Source organism: Artemia sp. Qi Xiang Cuo, chromosome 13 (assembly GCF_049724085.1).
Source record: "Artemia sp. Qi Xiang Cuo chromosome 13, ASM4972408v1, whole genome shotgun sequence".
Lineage (NCBI taxonomy): Eukaryota > Metazoa > Arthropoda > Branchiopoda > Anostraca > Artemiidae > Artemia > Artemia sp. Qi Xiang Cuo.
The window spans coordinates 70,428,295-70,451,443 of NC_142806.1; the positions used below are offsets into that span (position 1 = coordinate 70,428,295).

Sequence of the window (23,149 nt, forward strand, 5' to 3'; positions counted from 1 at the left end):
GGGACAAATCTTTTAATGAAATTGACTGTCTCAGAAAATAATTATTTCAGCCAAAATATTAGATAAACAATTTTCTTTTCTAAGTAATTACCATCTTTTGCATTAATACTTATGACTATTGTTTAAGGTTAAATTAATTTTAAGATGTTGATCGTTTTATCCGTTATTACTGGCATTTTTATGATGAAAAAATCAAATTATGTAATGTTAAGATGTAAAAATAGAAGCTTTAAATAGATTGGGATGGAGGAGGAGCGTGTGTAAAAGTGTTGGCTTAGGGTGGCTTGGTACTACAGTGAGTTGTTAGTAGTAGTAATATTTATCATGGAACAGCAAATTACACTTAGCTTCTACATAATATAATCCAACGTTCAGTGATACGGCTCCTGAAATATTACTTATACCCTTATGCCTAAAAGAAAAAATAAACTTAAAAAAGTCTTTTAAGAATTCACTAGTATCTTTGGACTTGGTAAAGAAAAGGTTTTGTTTGGTCTGAACCTTGCTAAGGGTAAAAATACAGCCCTTCCAAATATATACGTCCCCTTTACTAAAAAATCTTTGGCGCTTAAATATCAACCTCTCCGCCAACTGAAACCCCGACCAATAATGCCAATTCCTATCTTTTTTTATAAAATTCTCTAGGCCACACTTTGTTTTCATTTAAATATGCTAAAAAATAGGAAATAAAGAGGTATAATTTTTATTCACTTTGTATTTTTGTATGGTTCGAAAAGTATTTTAATTCATCTGCACCTCGCTAGTGTTTTTTTGTTTATCAACCCCTTACATTTATTTATGGAATTCTAAATTATTACCTAGGAGCTATTATTGCTGATTTTATGTGTAATTTCGTGTGTATTAATTCACTGGAACAAAATTCTTAGACATATTGCATAAATATCTATACATAAGTCTTAAAATGTTTGTTAAAACAATAAGCTTTTACTTTTTGTTTGTTTATGGATCTAATTACTTTAGAGTTGTTAGTTGTAATGAATCTCAGTTCATTGAATGCTCTCAGCCAAAAACACATTTGGTCTTACAACTTAAATGAATATAATTGATATATTGATAATGGATTAACAACTAATTGGCAATGGATATAACGACTTAAATATAATTGAATTATAAACCTGTTGTGACGCAATAAATGAATTGCTATTAATGTGATTGTCTCCTCGGTGGTGTTTGCTAATTTGTTCTAACAATTTAAATTGGGAAAACTAAGAAAAGACATATGGATCTAGAATCCACTCGTGACTCCACTGATAGTGCGCCGATACATGAATCAATTCAAAGCCTCGCAGCCAATATTGAACAAATATTATCAACTGTGACAAGCATTCAAGCAGAAATACAAGGACTGAGAAGTGAAATGTCAAAAATCAGAGATGAGATAATTAATCTATCATCAAGGACCAAAAATTTGGAAAATTCCAAAAAAGTTCATGATGACGCAATCACTAAGCTACAGAAGGAGGTTCAGAACCTCCAGCTATTAGACAACCAGTCCTATAATAACCCCAGCCTTGGACCCTTAAGAAATAAAGTACTGATATTAGAAAATGCTGACCGACGAAGTAACATCATAGCCTGGAACCTAAAGTGTTCGACGAAAGAAGAGGGCGTGGAAAAAAATTGGTGAACTATTGCGGAAATTACATATTCAATGTGAGTTCCTAGTCATTGAGTTAAATGAAAAGTTCACTAAAATCCAACTCCACAACTTTAAGGATAAGTTTACGATTTTGCAAGCAAACAAACTACTTCGCAATCGAGCATTTAGGGGAAAAGCCTGCATGGATAATTGTTCGATATTTTCTCTAAGGTGTATTTATCCGACGATGTGAGTAAGTCCGATAGAGAAATTCGCTCATCCCTCCTGAAAAAGAAAAGTGAACTTAAATAGAAGGGATTTCAGGCTTGGATTCCTCCAGTAGCCCCACCAATCCTATGCTAAATCGACGAAGTTGGAGAGAAGAAAAAGATGAATTGGTTCCGAGTAAAACCAAATTAACTTTTTCTTTGTCTGGTCAATTAACATCACTTAGCTGATAAGTAAATATTTTATTCGTAATATATGGATTTTTTTTTCTTTTTCTTTTTTTTCCCGATATTGCGTGATTTAACATTACAGGAGCACGTAGCTGAATGAGGGGCTCGTAGTGTGAGTTTTAGTGCTTTTAGTTTTTTGTGGGAGAGACATGGGGGCAGGGGGGTACTCCTTGGCGTAAGGTCGATGCACGATAATGGTTAGTCAAGTTCATACAATCTCTGAATCTAGGCTGGAAGAATTTGAAAGAAATTCAGCCCTTTTTGGTAATGTATTCCAAACGCCCCTAGCCCATGATAATAATGAAATTTTGAACTCTTTTTAGTCCCGCCTCCCAAATAAATATTTGTTTTCTCATGAAAGAGTTCAAAGGAACCCAAATGTGAGGGGAATATCTTTCTGGAACTGTCGTGGATGAAGGAGCAGGCAAGGTACAATTTTTTTTTCTATTTGAATCGGGTACGGATATTCTTGGAGTTTGTGAAATATTTTTAGATGAAAATTCGGCAAATAAAATTCATATTAATGATTTCCAATTTTGTCACGTAAGCAGAACTCGAAAAAAGCAAGGTGTTGCTAGTATAACTAGTATGGCTAAACCACCTTGCCAAGGTGTTTTAGCACGACTAGTTAAAAATTATATTCCAGCACGGATGAAAGAAGAATTTCTATATCTGAATACGAAGATGATTTTTGAAAGCTGTATTGTTGAATTTTCTTACCAAATAATGAAAAATTTTTAATTGCTGTAATTTATCGCCCTCCCTCATTTAGCATGGCAGACTTTATTGACAAATTTGAAAATATGTTGAGTGTGATATCAAATCTTCGAATGTCATTTTTAATCCTTCGGGACTTCAATATGCACTTAATGGGATTTCTCCCATCAAGTCAGCAAGGAATTAACCGACACATCCTTCAATTTTCAGAATGTAACTTTTCTCACTGCATGAACCCAGTATGTTTTATTCCGACAAGAATAACATACAAACACATCCAATATAAATTTTGAGATAGCCATTTTGTTCAACGTAGTTGAAAATTTAGGAAATTAGGTCTTTGAGAATAACAACCCCCACAGCCCTCAGGGCAAAGGTTGTAAGTTATGCCCTGGGGGCATATAAGGTTTTTTTTTAGAAAGCGTTGTCGTAGACACTTCAAAGAGGGTTCATTCGATCGGAAATTTAAATGGCTAGTTCCCTTTTTAATAGTTAAAAGTAATTGGAAGACAACTAACACCCCTTCCACGCCCACCATTTCTCCAAACACATCCAATCGAAATTTTGATATAGCCATTTTGTTTAACGTAGTTGAAAGTTCTGTAAAATATGTTTGAGCAGGAGACTCCCCCCACAGTCTTCAGGGCAAAAGATATAAGTTATGCCCTAGGGGTATATATGGCTCTTATGGAAGGAATGCTTGTATAAACTTCAGAGAGGACTCAATTGACTGGAAATTGAAAGTTCTAGTTCACTTTTTAAGCGTCAAAAGATATCAGAGGGTAACCAGCTCCCCCAACCCTTTTTTACCAAGTGCATCTGATAAAAATTTTGAGATATTTATTTTGTTAAAAATAGTTCAAAGATCATATAACAAAAAATACAGTGTGGACATGACCCCCAGGGCCTGGAGGCAGGCGTTTTAAGTTATGTCCTGGGGGTATATACGGGTTCTATGGAAGGGAGGCTCGTTTTAACTTCAAAGAGGGCTCATTTGATTGGAAATTGAAATTTCTAGTTCACTTTTAAAGAGTCAAAAGAGATTGGTTGGCACCTAGACCCCCGCCCCCTCCACGTCCTTTTTTCCTCAAACCCTTCCAATAAGAACTTTAAGATAGCTGTTTAAAAAAAATATAGTTCAAAGACCATATAAAGAAATTTCCCGGGTTGACAGGGCCCCCCAGTGCCCGAGGGCAGGCGTTGTAAGTTATGCCCTGGGGAAATATATGGTTCTTATTCAGGGGATGCTCGTAAAAACTTCAGAGAGGGCACATTTGATTAGAAATTGAAAGTTCTAGTTCAGTTTTTTAGAGTCAAGGCAACAAGCCCCCCCCCCGCCCCCTTTTTTAAATACATCCTAAAAAAATTTGTAGATAGCCATTAAGTGTAAAATTGCTCAAAAGTCAGAAAACAAACACTCAGGTGTCGTCACAACCCCCCCAGGGCCCGGGGGTAGGCGTTGTAAGTTATGCCCTGGGACATATATGGTTCTCATGAATGGGATGCTCGTATAAACTTCAGAGAGGTCTCATTTGATTAGAAATCGAAAGTTTGAGCTCACTTTTTAATAGTCAAAAGAGCTCCGAGGGCAGCTAGCACCCCCCCCACGCCTTCTTATTCCCCCAAACCCATCAGATGAAAATTTTGAGATAGACATTTTGTTAAAAATAGTTCAAAGGTCGGATAAGAAAAACTCCCCCCAGGACCCAGGGGAAGGTGTTCTAAGTTATTCCCTAAAGGCACGTATGTTTCTTATGAAAGGGACGCTCGTATAAACTTCAGATAGGGCTAATTTGATTAGAAATTGAAAGTTCTAGTTCACTTTTTAAAAGTCAAGAGGGTTAAGGCAAACTAGCCCCCCTCGCCCTTTTTTCCCCAAACCCATCCACTACAAATTCTGAGATAGCCAGTTTTTTGGAAATTGTTTAAAAATTAGATAACAAAAATTCCCCCCAGAGCCTGGGGGATAGGCCTTGTAAGTGTTGTCCTGGGGGCGTAAGGTTCTTATGGAAGTGATGCTCGTATAAACTTCAGAGAAGGCTCATTTGATTGGAAATTGAAAGTTCTAGTTCAATTTTTAAGAGTCCAGCGATATCCGAGGGCAACTAGCCCCCACACACCCTTTTTTACCCAAGCCCATCCGATAGAATTTTTATAATAGCTATTTCATTAAAAATATTTCAAAGGTAAGATAAGAAAAACTCCTGTGTCGACACAACGCCCCAGGGCCCGGAGGCAGGTGTTATGAGTAATGCTCTAGGGGTATATATAGTTCTTATGGAAGGGATGCTCGTATAAACTACGTAGATGGCTCATTTGATTGGAAATTGAAAGTTCTTATTCACTTTTTAAGAGTCAAATGAGATCGGAGGGCAACTAGCCCCCCCCCCTCCACTCAACGCCCTAAATGCATCAGATAAAAGTTTTAGATAGACATTTTGTTAAAATAGTTCAAAGTTCAGATAAAAAAAACTCCAGTGTCGACACAGCCCCCCAGGGTCCGGGGGTAGGCGTTGTAAGTTATGCCCTGGGGGCATATATAGTTGTTACGGAAGGGATGCTCGTATAAAATTCATAGAGGGCTCATTTGATTCGAAATTGAAAGTTGTAATTCACTTTTTAAGAGTCAAAAGTGATTGGAGGGCAGCTAGTCTCCCCCCACAGTCCTTTAATTTTTTTTCCCAGAGGCACTTCATAAAGAAGGGGTCGTCGTATAAACTTCAAAGGGGGCTCATTCGATTGGAATCCAAAATTCTACTGCCCTTTTTAAGAGTCAAAAGTGATCTGAGGGCAAATAGCCCCCCCCCCCCAAGCCCCTTTTCCCCCCATGCATCTGATAAAAATTTGGGGTAGCCATTCTGTTAAAAATAGTTCAAAGAGCATATAGCAAAAACTCCTTAACGTATGGCCATTTCGTTAAAAATAGTTCAAAGGTCAGATAAGAAAAATTTCTGTGTCGACACAACCCCCCTTTGTCCCGGGGCAGGCGTTATAAGTATTACTCTGGGGGCATATATGGTTCTTATGGAAGGTACGCTCGCATAAACTTCGGAGAGTGCTCATATGATTGGAAATTGAAAGTTCTTGTTCACTGTTTAAGAGTCAAAAGAGATCAGAGGGCAACTAGCCCCCCTCTCCAAGCTCTATTTTCCTCAAACCCATCCAACAAGAACTATGAGAAAGCCATTTTTTTCAAAATAGTTCAAATGTCAGATAACAAAAACTCACGTGTCGACAAAACCCCCAAGGGCCCGGGGGCAGGTATTATAAACTATGTCCTGGGGCCGTATGCGGTTCTTATGAAAGGGATGCTCGTATAAACTACAGCGAGGGTTCATTTGAATGGAAATTAAAAGTTGTAGTTAATTTTCTCAGAGTGAAACAAGATCGGAGGGCAACTAGTCCCTCTTGCCCTCCACGCCTTTGGGTTTATTGGATGGATAAACCCATCCGATAGTAGAAAGGCCTCAATTGATCCCACGAGAACACCGTGCTGCCACCTACAACTTTTTTTAACACCAAATATGGGCATAGAGTCCCTAGGGAGAACACGTGGTTAATTAAAGCGATTGGGAATTTGGAACACCTGGGCTGTCAGTCATTAATCAAATTGTTTCCGGGCAAAGTTTAATAATGTCTGACAGGTACTGTCAATCATTAATCAAATTGTTTCCAGGCGAACTTTAATAATGTCTGACAGGTGATGACATGATTGATTGATTGACATTAAAGGGTAATTAATTTGTTGTTTCTAAAGAGAATTGATTCACGAGAGGGGAATTAATTTGTTGTTTCTAAAGAGAACTGTCTCCGAGCGAATGTTTCGATCTTAGCAATGAAGAGATTGATTCACGTAAGGGTTTCCAAATAATTTGAAATGTGTCAGCGCAGAGATGCCAAAACAAAAGGAACACGCTGAAATTACGTTTAGGGATTATTTGGGCGAAACCGTTTTAACCATTTTAGGGAATTATTTCGGCGAAACAGTTAGAGACATTTTAAAAGATGATTTTAGAAAAGAAGTTAAGGGTGAAACTCTGTGTTCGTTATAATACACAAGTTGTATTTTAACAGTGTCGTGAGGTCCCCTACCCAAACCCCAAAGGGTTCTGATCCCCCTACCCCAACCCCAAAGGGTTCCAATCCCCCTACCCCAACCCCGAAGGAAGCCCCGGTCCTCAAAGGTCCCCCAAGCTCCCAAAGGGCCACCGGACCCCCAAAGGCCCTCCCCGGGCCACCAAAGGCCCTTCCCCAGCCCCCAAAGGTCCCCCAGGATCCCAAAGGGCCACCCAGCCCTAAAGGACCCCCCAGACCCCCAAAGGACCCCCAGCACCCCAAAGGCCCCTGAGGCCCCATTTTTCAATACTTTTTATGGGTTTATTTTATCTTTTCAGAACAAGTTATTTTCTTAATGTCCATCCTAAACTCATTTTACAAGTTGAAGTACCCATCCTTTTCACCCAAAACTTTACTATACTGATTTTTGAATGCTCCAACACCAAGCAATACTTTTCAAAAGAAATTTCAGAACAAGTTCTTTTCTTAATGTCCCTCCTAAACCCATTTTACAAGTTTAAGTACCCATCCTTTACACCCACAACTTTACTATACTGATTTTGAATGCTCCAACATCAAGCAATACTTTTCAAAAGGCATTTCAGAACAAGTTCTTTTCTTAATGTCCCTCCTAAACCTATTTTACAAGTTTAAGTACCCATACTTTTCACCCACAACTTTACATTACAGTTTTTTGAATGCCCCAACAGCAAGCAATTCTTTTCAAAAGGCATTTCAGAACGAGTTAATTTCTTAATGGCCCTTCTAAACATATTTTCCGACTTGAAGTACATATCTTTGTCCACAGGAATTTACTTTCCAACTTTTTGCATACCACAGCACCAAGCAATACTTTTCAAATGGCATTTCAGAACCAGTTCCTCTCTTAATGTTCCTCCTAAACCCATTTTCCAACTTGAAGTACTTATCTTTTTCACTCACAACTATACTTTACAGCTTTTTGAGTGTCCCAACACCAAGAAATAATTTTCAAAGACCATTTCAGAGCAAGTTACTTTCTTAATGTCCCTCCTAAACCCATTTTCCAACTTGAAGTACTTATCTTTTTCACCCACAACTATACTTTACAGCTTTTTGAGTGTCCCAACACCAATAAATACTTTTCAAAGACCATTTCAGAGCAAGTTACTTTCTTAATGTCCCTCCTAAACCCATTTTCCAACTTGAAGTACTTATCTTTTTCACTCACAACTATACTTTACAGCTTTGTGAGTGTCTCAACACCAATACAGACATTCCAAATACCATTTCAGATCAATTTACTTTCTTAATGTTCCTCCTAAACCCCTTTTTCCAACTTGAAGTCCTTATCTTTTTTACTCACAACTATACTATACAGCTTTTTTTATAACTCAACACCAAGAAATACTATTAAAAGACCATTTCAAAGCAAATTACTATCTTATTGTTCCTCCTAAACCCATTTTCCAACTTGAAGTACTTATCTTTTTCACCCAAAACTATACTTTACAGCTTCTTGAGTTTCTCAACACAAAGAAATACCTTTCAAAGACCATTTCAGATCATTTTACTTTGTGAATGTTTCTCCTAAACCTATTTTCCAACTTGAAGTACTGATCTTTTTTACCCTCAACTATACTTTACAGCATTTTGAGTGTCCCAACACCAAGAAATACCTTTCAAAGACCATTTCAGAGCAAGTTACTTTCTTAATGTCCCTCCTAAACCCCTTTTTCAAACTTGAAGTACTTATCTTTTTCACCCTCAACTATACTTTACAGCTTTTTGGTTACCCCAACACCAAGAAATACTTTTCAAAGACCATTTCAGAGCAAGTTACTTTCTTAATGTCCCTCCTAAACCCATTTTGCAACTTGAAGTACTTATCTTTTTCAACCACAACTATACCTTACAGCTTTTTGGATACCTCAACACCAAGAAATACTTTTCAAAGACCATTTCAGAGCAAGTTACTTTCTTATTGTCACTCCTAAACCCATTTTACAACTTGAAGTACTTATATTTTTCACCCACAACTATACTTTACAGGTTTTTGGTTACCTCAACACCAAGAAATACCTTTCAAAGACCATTTCGGAGCAAGTTACTTCAACTTGTAAAATGGGTTTAGGATGGACATTAAGAAAATAACTTGTTCTGAAAAGATATAATAAAGCCATAAAAAGTATTGAAAAATGGGGCCTCAGGGGCCTTTGGGGTGCTGGGGGTCCTTTGGGGGTCTGGGGGGGTCCTTTAGGGCTGGGTGGCCCTTTGGGAGCCTGGGGGACCTTTGGGGGATGTGGGAGGGCCTTTGGGGGCCTGGGGAGGGCCTTTGGGGGCCCGGGGAGGGCCTTTGGGGGTCCGAGGGCCCTTTGGGAGCTTGGGGGACATTTGAGGACCGGGGCTTCCTTTGGGGTTGGGGTAGAGGGATTGGAACCCTTTGGGGTTGGGGTAGGGGGATCGGAACCCTTTGGGGATGGGGTAGGGGACCTCACGACACTGTTAAAATACAACTTGTGTATTATATTGACCACAGAGTTTCACCCTTAAATTCTCTTCTAAAATCATCTTTTCAAATGTCTCTAACTTTTTCGCCGAAATAATTCCCTAAAATGGTTAAAACGGTTTCGCCCAAATAATCCCTAAACGTAATTTCAGCATGTTCCTTTTGTTTTGGCATCTCTGCGCTGACACATTTCAAATTATTTGGAAACCCTTACGTGAATCAATCTCTTCATTACTAAGATCGAAACATTCGCTCGGAGACAGTTCTCTTTTGAAACAAAAAAATTAATTCCCCTCTCGTGAATCAGTTCTCTTTAGAAAAAACAAATTAATTCCCCTTTAATGTCAATCAATCAATCATGTCATCACCTGTCAGACATTATTAAACTTCGCCTGGAAACAATTTGATTAATGATTGACAGTACCTGTCAGACATTATTAAACTTTGTCCGGAAACAATTTGATTAATGACTGACAGCACAGGTGTTCCAAATTCCCAATCGCTTTAATTAACCACGTGTTCTCCCTAGGGACTCTATGCCCATATTTGGTGTTAAAAAAAGTTGTAGGTGGCAGCACGGTGTTCTCGTGGGATCAATTGAGGCCTTTCTACTTCCGATAAATATTTGAGGTGACCCTTTTGTTAAAAATAATTCAACCATCAGACATTAAAACTCCGGGGTCGACACAGCCCCCCAGGGCCCAGGGACAGGCACTGTAAGTTATACTCTGGGGATATATATGGTTCTTATAGAAGGGATGCTCGTATAAACTTCAGGGAGGGCTCATTTTATTGAAAATGGAAATATCTAGTTCACTTTTAAAGAGTCAAAAGAGACCAAAGGTTAATTAGCCCCCCCCCCTGCATTTTTTCCCGAAACCCAACCGATAAAAATTTTGAGATAGCCATTTTGTTAAAAATAGTTCAAACATCAGATAACAAAAACTCCGAGGTTAACACAATCCTATTTTTTCACTTTGATATTGTTACTTTGTTACCAGTTTTGATACTTTTATGAACTTTTGATTTCTTTTAAGTTTGATTTTGAAATAAGGAATTTTTAAAAACTTGAAAATTTTTGCTATCAAAAACGAACAAAAATTAATAAAAAAAAACTTTCCGAAAAATAAGTTTTTCAAAGAAAAGTAAAGGCCCTTTTAAAATTAAGCTCAGCAGATACAAATACATGTTAAAATTCAAACTAAAAAAACAACCAGAAATTACTATTAAAGAATAAATGAAACCCAAAACGAACAGAAATTTAATAAACAATCATAGCAAAAAACCTACAACAAGTAATAATATAAATGAATAAATAGATCTTAAAGCGAGTGATGATTAGATTGAATATGAAAATCAAGATTGTAACGAAAACAAATTTTTCCTATTGGAGTATAAATGAAACTTAAAACGAACAGAAATTAAATCAACAATCAATGCAAACAAACATACAATAGATATTGATGTAAATTAATAAATAAATCTTAAAACGAGTAAAACTTAAATTGAATATACAAATCAAGCTTGAAACGAACATAAATCACTACAAACAAGAGTTTGGGTATCACCTTCTCTCACTGTAAAAGTCTAAAACCTATTGCGTCACTAGCGCTTTGCTGAAAACTCTATACGTCTTGAACATTATTGGAAAGCATAAACAACATCACATTGAATATATGATGTGTAATTATATTAATAATTGAAAGATCCTTCATTTCAAGAACTTATTTCACTGTGATTTAATTTTTATTTTAATTTATTTAATAAATTTAAAATAAAATGTTTTTAATATATTTTTTTTTCTCTTTAGCGCCAATGACGCAGGATGCTCTTGGTTTTTATTTACAGTTAAGAAGACAGTATGCAAACACTTGTTTGTAGTGAAACTATATTTGTCTTGAACAACCTTAAAAAGAGATAATAAATTAATGTGAATATTTGATGTATAATGATATTAATTGCAGAAAGCTCATTAGTTCAAAATGTTACTATAATTTTAATGTTTATTTTCATTACTAAGTACAAAAGAAAATATTTGTCATAAAATTGGTTTTCAGTAAAGCGCCAATGACGCAGTAGGTTTTAGACTTTTACAGTGAGAGACGGAGGTCATACCCAAACTCTTGTTTGTAGTGATTTTTGCTCGTTTCAAGCTTAATTTGCATATTCAATTTAAGTTTTGCTCGTTTTAAGATTTATTTATTAATTTACATTAATATCTATTGTATGTTTGTTTATTTAATTTCTGTTCGTTTTAAGTTTCATTTATACTTCGATAGGGAATTTTTTTCTCGTTTTTAATATTGATTTTCATATTCAATATAATCATTACTTGCTTTAAGATCTATTTATTAATTTATATTATTAATTGTTGTATGTTTTTTTCTATGATTATTTATTAAGTCTCTGTTCGTTTTGTGTTTCATTTATTCTTTAATAGTAATTTCTGGTCGTTTTGTGTTTGTATTTTACCAGGTATTTGTATCTGCTGAGCTTAAGTTTAAAAGAACCTTTACTTTTCTTTGAAAAAATTATTTTTCGGAAAGCTATTTATTTAATTAATGATATAAAAAAGTCATTTGACAAGCTAAACCATTAAATTTTGTCGAAGAAAATTAATAACACAGGTGTTAGAGGCAATGGCCTAGATCTAATAAAATCTTACCTGAAGGGTCGAATAAATTCAGGTGGAAAGAAATGGGCACCTGTCAAGCCATACTGTTATTGATGATATTGGAGTCCCCCAAGGATCAGTATCAGGACCATTACTATTTTGGATTTATATAAATGACCTTCCGAGGTGTTTACCCAAAGATAGTAGTTTAGCATTAATTTTTGCAGATGATACGGCGGTGACAGTAAAAGCTAAAACCCCATCTTTGTTGGTGGAGAAAATTGTGATAGCAATGAAGTTTTTGAATAAATCGTTTGCATGTAACTACCTACCTCCAAATTTTTCTAAAACTGAATTCAAGATTTTTGGGTGGTCAACGCGGACAGTAAATAAAATTACCGTAGAAGAGTTAATTGTAAATCAAAGTAGTATAAAAAGAGTAAATTCATTTAGTTGCCTTGGGATTATTCTCGATGAGCTTTTATCCTTCCGTAAGCATTCTGATTATTTGATATTGAAGTTTTACATCACTGATGTATAGAGTGACTTAACAATAAATCTTAGTCCAAATGATACTGCTATACTTCAAAAAGTATAACCAATGCAGAAAAATGGTTTTTGATTGATTTTTCTTCAGGGGTATTTATTTTCTATATTTATATTATATTTACATTTTTCCATATTATTTTCTATATTTAAAACATGTTACAGAACCCATAAAAGGTACATTCTTCTGAAATAAAAATTACCGTTTAAATGGGCCTTCCTTTATTTTGTTTTTTAAAAACAATGTTTGTTTTGTCTCTCCCCGTTAACTACCATAAACTTTAAATCTCGTTCTGGTCAAATCTTTGAAAACTCCAAGAAGGTTGTAAGCCCCGATAGCAAACATAATTTTGTAAAAGGACATACATTTATTTTTGTCTCCCCAGTATTTCGGCATATTGCTAAAACTTTGGTCAACATTTATAGTTTGAATTTTCATAGCAAACATTTCACAATTAAACATAACTGGGTAGCATATATCTAACCACAATTACATTATAAGTTTTAAATGGTTTTTTTTTTAGTGATTATGGAACATCTGCTACTTTACCTGCAGCCACCTCTTATGACGCTCCAGCAGCACCTGCATCTTATGGTGCGCCTGCTCCTGCTCCAGGTGCTACAACGTATGCTGCTTCTCCTGCTTCATCTTATTCCGCTCCTGCTGCACAATCCTATGATGTACCAGCAGCTCCAGCAGCAGCATCTTATTCCGCACAATCAGTTTCAGCTGCTACTTCTTATGCTGAGCCAGCCGCTGAATCTTATTCTGCTCCTGAAGTTCAGTCTTACTCTGCACCTGCTCCCCAGAAGTTTTACTCTGCACCTGCTCTACAGCAGTCTTACTCAGCACCTGCTTCACAGCAGTCTTACGCTGAGCCTACTCCTCAGCAGTCTCCCGCTGAATTTGCTCCTCAGCAGTCTTATTATGCACCTGCTCCACAGCAATACTATTCTGAGCATGCTCCACAGCAATCTTATTCCACACCTGCAGCAAAACAGTCTTATTCTGCACCTTATCCACAGCAATCCTATTCTGAACCCGCTGCTCAACAATCTTACTCAGCATCTGCAGCACCACCTTCCTATCCAGTGCCATTAGCAGCTTCAGCATACTCTGCACCAGTTCCTGTTGCTGCTCCAGATTACTCAGCACCTGCTCCACAACAGTCTCATTCTTCATCTGCTCCACCACCATCTTATTCCGCACATGCTGTTCAGCAATCTTACTCAGCACCTGCAGCAACTCCATCCTATTCAGTGCCAGTAGCTGCAGCAGCTTACTCTGCACCAGTTCCTGTTGCAGCTCCAGCTTATTCAGAACCTGCTCCGCAACAATCCTATTCTGCACCTGCTGCTAAACAATCTTACTCAACACCCACTGGACCTTCAACCTATTCAGCCCCAGCAGCAGCCCCAACATACTCCGCACAAGCTCAGGTCACTGCTTCATCCTATTCAGCATCTGCACCAACATATTCAGCACCAGCTCCAACGTATCCTGCTCGTGCTGGCCAAAAATCTTACTCAGCACCCGTTGCAGCTACATTCTATTCAGCACCAGCAGCAGCTCCAGCCTACTCTGCACCAGCTCCTGTTGAAGCTTCAGCTTATTCAGGACCGGCTCCACAGCAGTCTTATTTTGCATATGCTCCCAAACAATCTTACTCAGCACCTGCAGTAGCTCAATCCTATTCAGGTCCAGCAGCAGCTCCAGCATACTCCGCACCAGCTCCAGTCGCTGCTCCATCTTATTCGGAACCTGCTCCAGCTGCTGCACCAGCCTACTCTGCACCTGTACCGACATATTCGGCTCCAGCTCCAGCATATTCTGCACTTGCTCCAGCATATTCTGCACCTACTCCGTCTTATTCTTCGCATGCTCCAGCCCCAGCTTATCCAGCTCCAGCTAATCATGTGCCAGCCCCAGCTTATAATGTTCCAGCCCCAGCTTATCATGCTCCAGCCCCAGCTTATCATGCTCCAGCCCCAGCTTACCATGCTCCTGCCCCAATACACCCTCCCCCATCTTCATATGGAGTTCCCTCTTCAGGGTAAGTATCTCATTACTTCCAATTTAATTGATTTCTGTTAGATTACTGCAGCAATAAGGTAATTGACAAATTTAGCTGATTGTATTGCTTCCAAGCCGAAATCTACTATGTACCAGAACCATCAATTAACTCCCTAATAGAAAAGAAACGTCTTACAATGTCAACTACAAACTAGATTGTGCATTATCCACATGAATAAGTAGATTCACTGGAGTTATTAAATTTGCGGTTTATACAACTTACCTACATTCCTTTTTTCTTTTCTTTTTTTTAAAGAGAAGGAAAACTAAATCTTAGTCTCGGCTTTTTTCTGTTATTAACTATCAATTAATTTTATAAGAAAGTGTTTTTAAGAATTCCAAAATACAGGTGAATAATTTTCAGATCTAAACCCCCGATTTTAGTTACTTTTGGGAGCGTGGTAAAAGAACACAGTGTGTAGTAATATAGCCAGGTAATCCTAACGATCATTGAAACCAACTAAGATACAGAAAAACGGTTTTAACTATAGAAAGCACTGAATTCAAAAACGGTAGTTAGAAAATTCTGCTGAGGTGTAGAATATGCAGGGTACAATTAAAATTATAACGCCAATAAAAAATTTCCTGCTAAACTCGAAAATTAATGTTTCTTTTTTATTAAAATGCAGTCAAATCTTTTGAAGATATTCGTATGAAAGATTGAAAAGAATTCTAAATATAACTTTAGATAACATTAGCAATTAATAGTAGACGTTACAATCTCAAACCATTCTTATCAAAATTCACATTTTTTTTGTACAGTGTCAAAACTCAGCGTTTTATTTTTAGAGAGGGGGGTGGGTATAAAACAACTTCAGAACCGATGTTAAAAAATATGTATTTATAAACATGATAAATTATAAAGGAAACTAAAGGTTTTATCTATGTCCAAGAGGGGTATTTACTTGGGGTCAAAAAACCCTTCCCCCCTCAATGTACTCTCATGGTGTTGTTTGTTGATAAGAATTTAGTTAATTTTTCATCGTATAAGATTTAAATCCTTATAATCACAAAAAAATTTTCCCTACTAACCTTCAGGATGTATTTCAACCGCAGACTTTAATTGCTACCAATAGTTTTCAAACTGACAATAAAAATGTTCAATTGCTCGACAACTTGTTCATAGAAAACTCTTAGTAAAGATTTTGAACACTCCATAATCTAGTTAATATCAGCTGATGCTTCTGTTGTAATATCAGGTTGTTTTTTTTCTTGGACAGTTAATGATAGTGAAAATAAAAAAGCAGAATAAAATAATTTCTTTTGTAGGATACATTCACTTACAGGAAAAGTGGTGACGTATCAAGAGTTCTTGGTAACGAACTGTAAGTAAGGAGCGACGCGGCTCAAAAGTAACCAAAACTCTAAAAAATAGAATTTTGATGCCGATAGATATGTCAAAGGATTTGGCTTATTATTCTGATTCCGAATATATAAGTTTCATTGTGTTGAGTGTTACACTTCAAGCGCTACGAGCCCGATAAAATTTTAAGTTTTAAGGATGCTCCTTACTTTCAGTTGAAAAAACTTATTTTTTTGTATTTAAATATTAAGATAAGACTGATTTTTTTGTAGTTACGCAGCAGAGGGTTTTATAGGGTCCCCACATAGACCATTCAAAAGAGCAGAAAAATCATGCTTAATAGAAGATCTCTTAAATCCTTTCTCAAGCCGCGAGTTGTTGTAAATAATGTTTCAATATCTTTCACTTTGAAATCTTACTTAAACGGACCCAAGTTAAAATTAGTCAATCTTAAATTATACTAAACTTAAACTGTACAGAGAATTTAGCTTCAGTTTAGTACCATACTTCACAATTATCATTTTTAAAAAGATTTCAGTGTGATAACCCTCAGTGGTGATTTTATTTTTGAGAAGAGGTTATATTTTATTCATAAGTTATGAGGTTATCGAGGTTTACTCCAAAACTCGCTCTCTTCATCTTTAAAAGATATTTGAATGGTAAGTCTTTGAATGGTTTTGTACAGTCTTTAAACGAGTGCATTAAGTCGATGCTTGTAAAACCAGAACCGTTTCATCTTGTATCTGTATTAATGTTTATTTTCATATATATTAATGTTATATTATATAATGTACATTAATATAATATACTATATAATATAAAATATAATATAAATAATATATAATATAATATATAATATACATTGATATAATGTATATTATATTAATGTTATATTTCTTTTTTTTATGCGGAAATTGGGAAAACGGATTGTATATGTTAGTGGTTAAATACGAAGTCAGGAGAAAAAATGTATTGTTGGCTCTAAATTTGAAAGTTTTACCTTATGATAACAATCCTCACCCTTAACTTACTATTTTCACTTTTTTATAGTTATGGCGCCCCAAAGAAACTTAAGTCTTCATATGGTGTCCCAAAGAATGGATATAAGGCTCCAAAGAAAGGATATGGGACCCCAAAGACAGGATACGGTGCACCCCAGTCAACGTACGGTGCTCCAATTTTAACATCATATGGTGCCCCTCAATTACCCCCCGTTGTTGGATACAGTAGATAAGCAGTCAATGCGGATAAGAAATTTTGTTCTAGCTGCCTTGCCAAACTATTGTTGTTATAAATATATTTTTTTACTTATAATTAAATCGTTATTTTTGATAATTCTGTATTTTGATTGATGTTGTTTCCTTTTCACAGAAACTAAGAGGCAAGGACGGTAATACACAAGCTAGCAAAAGAGCCCGGTGGGATCCATTCCCAAAAATTAGGATGGGAGGATTTTATTTTTTTTGGCAAAACCCAGAGAGCGTTCGTCGTTGTTTTCAATGCAAATACGGAACTTATATTTTCAAAGAAAATAGCAAAAAGAGATTTTTGCGAAATCTAGGAGGGAAATTTTTTTTGGGGAACATGCACCAAGACATTCTTTCCCAAATTAACGCTAGTGAAAGAGCCTGTTGGACGGCAATCATGAAAAAAAGGATTAAAGGACCATTTTATTTTACTAAAGAAAAATGTTTTACCAATTTTTCCCCCCAACACAATATTCAACGTCTTCTTACAGCCCCCTCCACCTCGATCCCAACCAAGAAAAAACCTTTAAATTTCAGTTCAATAACTCAGCCAATAATGATAGATCATTTTGCACATTGGTACCTCCTCTTACTCCCAGTCTCCCCCAAAACAAATTTTTCTTAACGTTTGTGTTGATCCACAAGCCATGACATAAAACAGAGTAGACTAAAAAACATACTTATAATATTCCTAGAAATTTAAGTAAGCCTACTTGCAGTACAATGAGAAATTCCTTCTCGGCTCCAGATACCCGTTGCCTTCCGTACCTGTTGCCTTCCAGATATCCGTCCCAAAAACAATTGTTTCCAGAGTTGAGAAGTCTAGCGATGGTTAGTTGGGAGCAAAGTTTATCTAATTATATAAACTGTGGCTGGGAGTTACCGACATATTCAATCACGAAGGTAGATTTGTTCAAGAAAATACCTTTCTTGACCTTTACAGTGAATGTGCTAATATGTCAAATTTGGTTTGTAACATTCCTTTTCAGATTGTAATGACAATGCTAGGTATAGAATGTATTCTTATTGGGGAGATCAGATATTGGACGCTCATGATGGTAATGTAATGAGCAATATCCTGGTCCGACCAATTTTCATATTATTCCTTTAGTTGATAAAATATATAAAAAAAAACTTTTAGTTGATTAAGTAAATTTTCACCAAGAATGAATGGTCTAGAGGATATATCCTTTAGAAGGAGTGAATTTTCCTTGGCGGTGGAGCCAGATTTCTTGGCATTATTTGAAAAATAATCCGAAAATTGAATAAAAAAAAGGTTTTTCAACTGAAAGTAAAGAACAACATTGAAACTTAAGACAAATATCAATTCTTACATATATGAGGGGGGGTCACCCCTCCTCAACACTTTGCTCTTTATGCTAATTGTTTTTAGTCCGTCTAAAACAGGTTGCTATTGTTTTAGTTAAACGAACCTTGTGTTTCACGAGTTAATTTTAAAGAATTGGAAAAAATTTAAACTTGAGAGTAAAGAGCGAGATGTTGAGGAGATGGCAGCCCCATCACGTACGCAATAATTTATGTTCATTAGGTTTTAATATTACTCCAAACTTTCAGTTGAATAACCTATTTTTTTTTAAATTTAATTAAAATATAGAAAGAATAACCTAGAAGACAAATAGCATGCTTAATTAAATCCTGTCCTCCTTTGTACTATCCTTAATATGCGTCTAACAATCCTCGCAACTACTCTCACTACCAAATACATCTTAAACTATAATAGCAGTATGTTATCTATCTGTACTAGCACACCTATAGAAGGTATACTATTGGACTTGCCAACCCCTCGTATCTTTTTAATACGTCCCAATACACCCTTGACATTATATCAGGTTTCGGTGATAAGAATATTTCCTATGGACATTGCATGCCAAGTTTATTTTCTCAGTTTATTTCAAGTTTATTTTAAATCAGACCTTCAGACTCAGAGTACCAGAATGTATTATTTTAGGGGCTGTGATGGTCCATCGGCACAAATGTGGAATTTTTTGTTTTTGACAGAAGAATTTTAACGGTTACTTTTTTATTTTTTTTATTATTTTTTTTGTTCTAGTGTCCTTTTTAAGAGACCGTAAACTTTGGAGGGCAACTAAACCTCCTCCCAGACCAAGTTTGTCTCTTATTTTGTTTTCGAATGTTATGATTTGAGATCAATTTAACAAAAATAAATCATCTCCTTCAATAGTTCAACTACCTACAAACGTGTAATACAGAAGTAGATTTAGTGTTAAGACCTTTAAACGACGAAGCGACGATTTTGCCTAGGAGAAATTCAGTTCAGAGAGAGAAGACATTCTGATTCAGAGCAGGGTTGCCACCGGTGACACTTTAGTGTCACTTTTGATACTTTTCTTTTAAATGGCACTTTTTGGGACACTTGACACTATTAGGACACTTTTTTGCAAAAGTGGCACTATTTTACAAAAAAAAATTCAGACAAAAAAAACGGAAGAAAAACTGTTAATGTAGATATGCATCGATATCCTTTTTCTGTCAGATCAAGCAGTTTTCTGTCAGATTCTTATCTTAACTCCGCGCGCGGCAATTATTGGATGCAAGAATCTTTCTGTGCAGTGAAAAACGTAAACATGTTTGTCCCTATCTGTGTGTGAGACTTTTTTATATTCTTATTCTTATTACTGATAACCGAAGGTCATCCAATGATCTTCGTTACGAATACTACCAAATACTTGGCAATGAAGACGCCAGAGACAGACATTTAACTGCAATGTGATGGAGAAGCCTTCAATTGTTTTCAGTTGTTTAGTTCAACTATTTTGTGTTGCTGCAATAATTTGTAGGCTCATAGATGATAAGTCAGTCAAGCTGTTTGCAATTCTTGAGTGGGTCCAAATTCAATTTTTGTGTTTTATTAGTTGAGGGTTGACTACAATTCAAAGAAGAAAAGAGCAAGAAAAGCTAAGAGTGTATTTGTGCACCACTATTTTAATAGCTGTTACTATGTTAACCAGACACTAGGCCAGTGACTGCTTAACTTTAAGCGTCTTTTCATCGATTTCCATGGCGGGAACTCTTGAAGCCCAGTGACTGAAAAGCTCACTGGTGACATCACACAACGACTCAGCAACGCAAAAACATCTACTGACCTCACTGGTGTCACACAAGAATATCCAGTGACCTCTTCAGTGACTGGGCCAGTGACGCAAAAATGCGCTCTAACATTTCCGTTCATATTTTTCATATTTTTTCTTTGGACTCTTGGCAATGGAACAAATGAATATTCATACATAACCATCATACTGAAAACAAAATTGATACCAAAACTTCCATTATCTTACATCCTATGCAATCATTAGCAAAATCACAATCTAATTTCACTTTTTTTTTCTTACTTAAATTTATGTTACATCATTGCATTAAATGAATTTGGACAGACTTCCTCATTTTAGTTATTTCAGTCCCACTAATTTTTGATTGTAAATGTGCCTTCACGCTAATACTCTAAATGCTCGTTTTTTATTATAAAGGTGCTTTCATATTGATATTTAAAATGTTAGTTGACTGTTCCTATGCCGTATTCCCTGGAGACATCGTAAAGAAAAATTTACTGGAAGTGGCGAGAGTTCTCGTGAAACTTATTCTATTCAGGTTGTGATAAACAGATTAGATGATATAGCTGTCTCATTGTTTTTCCACTAGTTTTAGCCAAATAAATTATTTGAAAGAGGTAGTGTCTAAACCACTATTAGTTGTGTTTATCATAGGGTCATCAATAGCTACGATCTATGTCCGTGGCATTGTCCTCAGCGTTTTCGGTGAAAAGAAAAGTTTCAAGCACCAGAATACACTGTAACAATCCAGATAGTCCATTTTATGGAAAACTGGATTAGAAACGCTCTATATAGACTAATATTACTGTCCCTTTTTTTCCGTTTTCTCAAAAGAAAAAGAATCGACGGTTTTTCCTCTTTTATTTTTACGTTCCTTTTTCACACTATGATAAAGACTGCTCAAAAAAATAGAGAAGAAAGTACTCTGTGGGACGAGTTCCCATTTTACACAGTAAGCACCATTTGAGTTTTAGCGGGTTTTTAGGAGGGGGGCTGAAAAGTTGACAACAATGGAAGTGTTGCGCAAAGCCGGAAATCAGCACCGACTAAGTAAAATCAAAATTTCTTTTTTATACTTGATAGATGGCATTAGATCCGACATTTCATGTCGGAGAATTTGAAGATGCGGGAAACCACGCGGGGGTGATTCCAAGCGGATTGGCCAATATTTTCAATTTAAAAAGCTTGTTTATATTAGTGCGAGCGTTTTTGCCAGCCAAAGTGGCACCAAAAAAACCGGCTGAGTGGCAACCCTGATTCAGAGAGATCAGAGAGAGAAGACAGTCTGATTGTGATGGTAAGTATTCAGTTTAGTTTATTAATATTGATAACTTGTGTCTTATGTTTCCGAAAATGTTAAGATAGTATATTTTTATAAATGAAAACAAGTTACGTAAAATTCTATGGTACTGTTGTATTAGCTGTAAACCATGCAAGAAGTGAAGTTTGGTTAATGCTAATGAAATAAAAAAAAATAGGATAAAACGATAATGGTTTAGAAATAAAATTTGGTTATATATTTGTACATGAAGGGGGGGGCAGGGGGTAAAGCATAGCATATAGTTAATACGTAACCTAACCTTGGTACCTTTTTTCCCCTAAACCCCTCAAAAATAAAGTTTAAATATTGTAAACGCACTTAGAGCCACTGTATGCAATCCAATTCTCTGTTGATAAATCAATTTTTTCTAATTTATCTTTTCATATTTCTTGCGCGCCCTACAACTAATAGAATATTACCACTTCCATTTTGGCTACTACTAGAAGGGGGGTGGGTTAGGAAAATGAAACTTTCAGGGATGGGTCTACAGGCTAAAGTATGGGTACTTATATACTATCTGGAACACATGCGAAAAGTGAAGTTTGGTTGATGCTAATGAAGTAAAAAAAATAGTTTATAAACAAATCGTGGCTATATATTTGCACATTAGGGGGGATGGGGGTAAGGCATAGCATATATTAAATACCTAACCGTACCTAGGTACTGTTTTTCCCTCTAAACCCCAAAAAACAATAGTTTAAATATTGTAAACCCAATAACAAACCACGGTTTACAATCCATTTATCTATTGAAAGAAACTCGTTTCGAGAGAAACCCGCATCTTCCCAATATAATATAGCGCGTGTGTTCTAGATAGTACATTAGTACCAAAGTATGTCCTGGGAAGGTATTTTGAAGTGCCTATCTCCACTCCTTGTCCATCTAGATGGTCCTTAGATTTGACTACATGACAGTCCAATAGCCTACTTATTAAAATTTTGACAAAACAACATTTTACCTTAATTCTTAGTTATCAGTTTTTTTTCGTGAAGGTTTAGTTCAGAAAATGCAATTCCTGTCAGTTGAGTAGAATTTTAAGCCATATCAATGTTTTTTTCTTCAAAATTTATGAAATGTTTTTACATATCTTAAAACCTTATAAATTGGGATTGAGCAAATTTGTGAAGCTGAAAACAACTTTTGTTGTACTTCATCTAAGCAGAAGATCTATTTTGCAACGTTTCAATTTTATAACAAACAGATTTGATGAGGCGGTGAACAAGAGATTTGATGAGATCTGATGATTAAGTCAGGATTCGTGGTATTATTATTGCAACCGTTCAGCTCTGGAGGTAGAAAAAAGGGGGAAGTCTTCGTTTTATTTGTGCCTCGATTTGATTTCATCTTCATTTTAGGTCCGCGTGTCACTGTTTTCCTGATTGGAAAATATTATTTACTCAAGTGTCTTCTGTCGGCCTGCTACTACAGCCATTGATTTACTGATTTCTACCATGAAAAAATGCAGCCGTTAAGAGATGTCCTATTATCTGGGAGAAATTTTTCTGTTGTAATTTTCTGTTCTTGTAAAATAAATGGGATTATTTTTTTGGCATTTATTGATGCTTCAGAAAGAAGCAAGGGAAAATGAATCCTGAGAACTAGATATTAGACTGTAGACCTAGCAAATTGAACAACG

General features: G+C 36.1%; 1 protein-coding gene across 1 annotated transcript in view; it reads left to right on the forward strand.

Annotated features, from left to right (window-relative positions):
* Window positions 1-17,142, forward strand: part of LOC148945602 (uncharacterized) — a 61,084-nt gene extending 43,942 nt beyond the window's left edge. Inside the window, exons 11-12 of the mRNA XM_089099096.1 lie at window positions 13,004-14,533; window positions 16,907-17,142. Coding sequence (XP_088955222.1) covers window positions 13,004-14,533; window positions 16,907-17,090 — 1,714 coding nt within the window. The 3' untranslated portion in view covers window positions 17,091-17,142. The remainder of the gene's footprint in view (window positions 1-13,003; window positions 14,534-16,906) is intronic.
* The last annotated feature ends 6,007 nt before the right edge of the window (window positions 17,143-23,149 follow it).